The 3,708-nt window shown below is 56.1% G+C and overlaps 1 protein-coding gene across 1 annotated transcript; it reads left to right on the top strand.

Annotated features, from left to right (window-relative positions):
- Nucleotides 1-415: 415 nt before the first annotated feature.
- Nucleotides 416-3,062, top strand: LOC142916525 (protein Wnt-5b-like). The gene is made up of 2 exons (XM_076061655.1): nucleotides 416-1,864; nucleotides 2,629-3,062. The coding sequence occupies exons 1-2, from the start codon at nucleotides 1,741-1,743 to the stop codon at nucleotides 2,970-2,972; spliced, it is 468 nt and encodes a 155-aa protein (XP_075917770.1). The 5' UTR covers nucleotides 416-1,740; the 3' UTR covers nucleotides 2,973-3,062.
- The last annotated feature ends 646 nt before the right edge of the window (nucleotides 3,063-3,708 follow it).

A 3,708-nucleotide genomic window follows, 5' to 3' on the forward strand; every position in this document is an offset into this window, starting at 1 on the left:
ATCGTCAGGGTCTAACCCACGACCTCTTGCGTACCAGGCGAGGGAGTTAACATCGTCACCACCGGGCCGCTTCTCTTCTGCGCAGCGCCGCTGACCACGAGGATTTCGATGGATCCCCTGCGACGTGTGGGCTGGTTCCCGCTGGGGCTCTGCGCCTTGGCACAGCTGTGGGCAGTCGCCAGCGCCTCTTTGTGGTGACCGCAAGCCGCCGCCACCGCTGCTGTCTTCGTCCTCACTGCTGCGATGAGAGCTCACAAGTTTCGACGTCGATTTGAGCAACCTTCTTACCTTGCCTCTATTTTGCACACCCCATACGGTTGTTGTACGGGATTTTTTTTTTATCGTGTGCGTGTATATACATCACATATACAGTATCTAGCGCGGTATATTGAGGCACCATGGCGGCTAGGAGATGTTGACGACCTCGGCTGTTATGCAGGAGGTCGTGGGTTCAATCGCGACCTTGACACATGCCGTATATTTGGAGTTGCTATGTTTTCCCCGTGGTCGTCTTAAGAATTTTTATTCCGGGGTCCTCCGATTATTCCCTCCACATTTAGAAGCACGCGTTGAGAGTGTTTGCCTACTGCTGTAAGTGTCAGCGTGATGATCGCCAGGTCGCCGCTGAGGAAAGAGCCACTTGGCTCGGCCGGGGTCTTGCGCGCTAAAAGACAATCGCTTGTTTCCCATCCTGCGCCCATGTAGCATCCTCCTCCGGCGTGCGGCACGCACACGCACAGTCGGAGACGATGCAGTCGCAGGAGGCACCGTCTCTTATTTCCGTTACACCAACTCCGGCCTCTCTCTCTCTCTCGACCACGCTGCCGTACAGCCGCGGCCCAGACACGACCCTGAACCGCGTTGCGTCGACCGAGACGACCAACCGCTGTCCGGCCGCACAATTACCGGTGAAGGCGACAATGAGAAGAAGAGTCCATTCCCAGTACCGGCAGCCCGGAGCGCTCTCACCGCTGCTTTTATATTGCCCCTTGCCCCGCCCTGGCCCCGTCCCTGGCCTCACCTCCCTTCTCAAACCAACCAGAGGGTTCCAGGGGCCTCCCTCCCTGTGAGGTCTTCCATGACCCTTGCCCCGGTTCCTCCGCCCTGCCGGCACGCAGCGGCCGTGTGTAGACTCTCGACGGCGTGAGTGCACTCGCTGTCCACAGCAGTTGCCGCCGCTGGACAGCGGTCGGCGCTGTGTCACTACACAACTTCAGAGAAGAATAACTCGTGTGTGTGTGTGTACATCGCGTAATATTCAAATTTACAAACCTGTAGAAATTCCACAGATATTTGCTCTATTTAACTTTTTATCATGTAGCACTTTTTCAGGAGAGGCCTGGCTATCGCACTTTATAGCTCAAGCAAGTGGCCGATATCATCATCACGTGGTAATTTATAGCAGCAGCCAAATCACTCCAAACGCGTAGAGACGTTGATTCTAAAACCAGAGGGACCTGGAGATAAATCCACGCAACCACGGGGAGAGACATGCAAACTCAAAACGTACATGCAGCAGCAGGCATTTTTTAAGGGGTTGGGATCGAACCCACAACTGCCTGCATACCAGGCGAGGTAGTCAACATCCCCCGTCCACCGTGACTTCCGCCCCCATCCCTCTGCAGGTCGCTCACACTGTGGGCCCCCAACTTTGACCCCTCCGAGTATCGGCCGCTGTGCATTTGGGTGCCGGGGCTGTCCCCCGCACAGCGCAGAATATGCCTGCGGCACCGGGACCACATGGCGCACGTGGCCGAGGGCGTCCACCTGGCGCTGTCCGAGTGCCGGCACCAGTTCCAGGGCAAACAGTGGAACTGCACCGTGCCTGGCGCGGAGGACACGCTGGACCCCGTGGCCAAGTCGGGTGAGGGGTCAGAGCGAGCCCGCCACATCCACTCGCACTTAAGGTCCCCGACCGGTTCCCCGAGACACGCACACAGAAGCTTTTTTGGGGGGGGGAAAGGGGGGGGTCGCCCACCTCCCTCCCCTACGCGACTCTGCTTCGGAGTTCCCGCGTTCCTCCTCCAGGGGTTTCCCCCTCCCCTACGCGACTCTGCTTCGCAGAGTTCCCGTCCTCGGGCAGCGGGAGATGTCCACGGGCGGCCCAAGCGGCCGCCCCGTTAACCCGATGACAACCGCCTTCGCTCTGGGCCAGTGCCAGGCTGCGGCTCGCTCGCTTCACTGCTCTTGACGCTCCTGGCACGCCTCTTGGGGGTCCCGGACGTCCCACCGGCCCTGGTTCGCTCCCCAGGTCGGCCGCTATAAACGCAGCAATCGTAATACCCGTCACCTGATCGTTTCCCTGTCCCGAGATCTATTCCGCGGAGTTGGAGACGGCGTTCGGCTCCTACCCGCGGCGACGATCCCCCTGGTCCCCACTCGTGTCGGTCCTTGAGGGTGGGAGCTCTCCCCAGCCGCTCGTGCTGCTGCCGCTTCTGAGCTGCGCGCCCCCACGCCACCGATTCGGGGGCTCTCCTTTCGCAGGGCCGCGGAGCCCATTGTTCGGTCCCCCGGGCAAATCCCGTGAGAGGGGTCTGTCTCTAAATAGGCGACGTTTTCCCTACCACCTGCTTGGCGTGTTCTCCCCCAAAACCCCTTCCCACACCGGTCTGGCCGCACCGTCTCCAGCTGACGGGGCGGGCTTCACGCACGACGCCCCCCCGGGAGTCTCCCCAGGCTCGCGCGAGGCCGCGTTCGTCTCCGCCGTCACCGCCGCCGGAGTGGCCCACGCGGTGGCGCGCGCCTGCCGCCAGGGGGCCCTGCAGGGCAGTTGTTCCTGGGTCGTTCCCCACACCATGAAGCTACCGCCGGGTGCTCGGCGGGGCGGCTCCGGAGACGACGTCGAATACGGATACCAATTCGCCAAGTGGTTCGTGGATGCGGGCGATCGCAATCGTGGCAGCGGGCAAGGAGGGGAGTCTTTGGCGATGAATTTGCACAACAACGAGGCCGGCCGGCTAGTGAGTGGGTGAACGGGTGGGTTGTGCATGTGTGTGTATTGTCATTAAAAAAACAAATGTAATGGAAAAAAGTTATTTTATGCGATCAATGCAAATTAGGTTCGGCTTCGTCGGCTCGGGTTGTATTACCAATCGTGATTGATGCAATGATTCTCGCTTTAACTTTCACCGGTTATATTCTTGGTTCTTTCGGTAAAGTCACGTAGAAGGGAAACAATAAAATAATAAAAAATAAAAATATGAACATTAAAATTCTCATGATGTTTCGACTGCAACACAAACAATCATCAAAATTTGAAGAAAAAAAACACTACTTTTTTCAAATTTTCTTGCTTTGGTTTCCACACCTGATGATTGCTTGTGTTGCAGTCGAAACGTCGTGAGAATTTTATTGGTTAATATATTTATTTATTATTTTATTGTTTCCCTTCTACGTGACTTTACCGAAAGAACCAAGAATATGAATCCCTGCAATCACGAAAGCTTTAAATCAAAATTTTACCGGTTTATGTTTCAAGTACAATAACGTCTGGTCGCAGAATACAGTTCTTACATTTAAGATTATTGTTATGCATGAATCTTGATTTGAAGCTTTCGCGACTGCAGGAATCCACACCCCTTTGGGTTCTTTCGGTAAAGTCGTCACGGAGGTAGAAAAAATAAAACGTCCACGCCGTTTTGATCGCAACACCACAAAGCGGTCGTCTTTAGGGCGAAAAAAAGATAACCCAGCAGTTGAACTGCTGGA

Source organism: Petromyzon marinus, unplaced genomic scaffold, assembly GCF_048934315.1.
Source record: "Petromyzon marinus isolate PM22_M1 ecotype Great Lakes invasive population unplaced genomic scaffold, UKy_Petmar_22M1.pri1.0 PM_G_Scaffold_4, whole genome shotgun sequence".
Taxonomy (NCBI): Eukaryota; Metazoa; Chordata; class Hyperoartia; order Petromyzontiformes; family Petromyzontidae; genus Petromyzon; species Petromyzon marinus.

Bases quoted from the DNA above. Each gene is read 5' to 3' on its own strand.
- LOC142916525 (XM_076061655.1), top strand. From the start codon at position 1,741: ATGGCGCACGTGGCCGAGGGCGTCCACCTGGCGCTGTCCGAGTGCCGG. The intron at 1,865-2,628 runs GTGAGGGGTCAG...CACCGTCTCCAG, and splicing joins GGACCCCGTGGCCAAGTCGG to CTGACGGGGCGGGCTTCACG.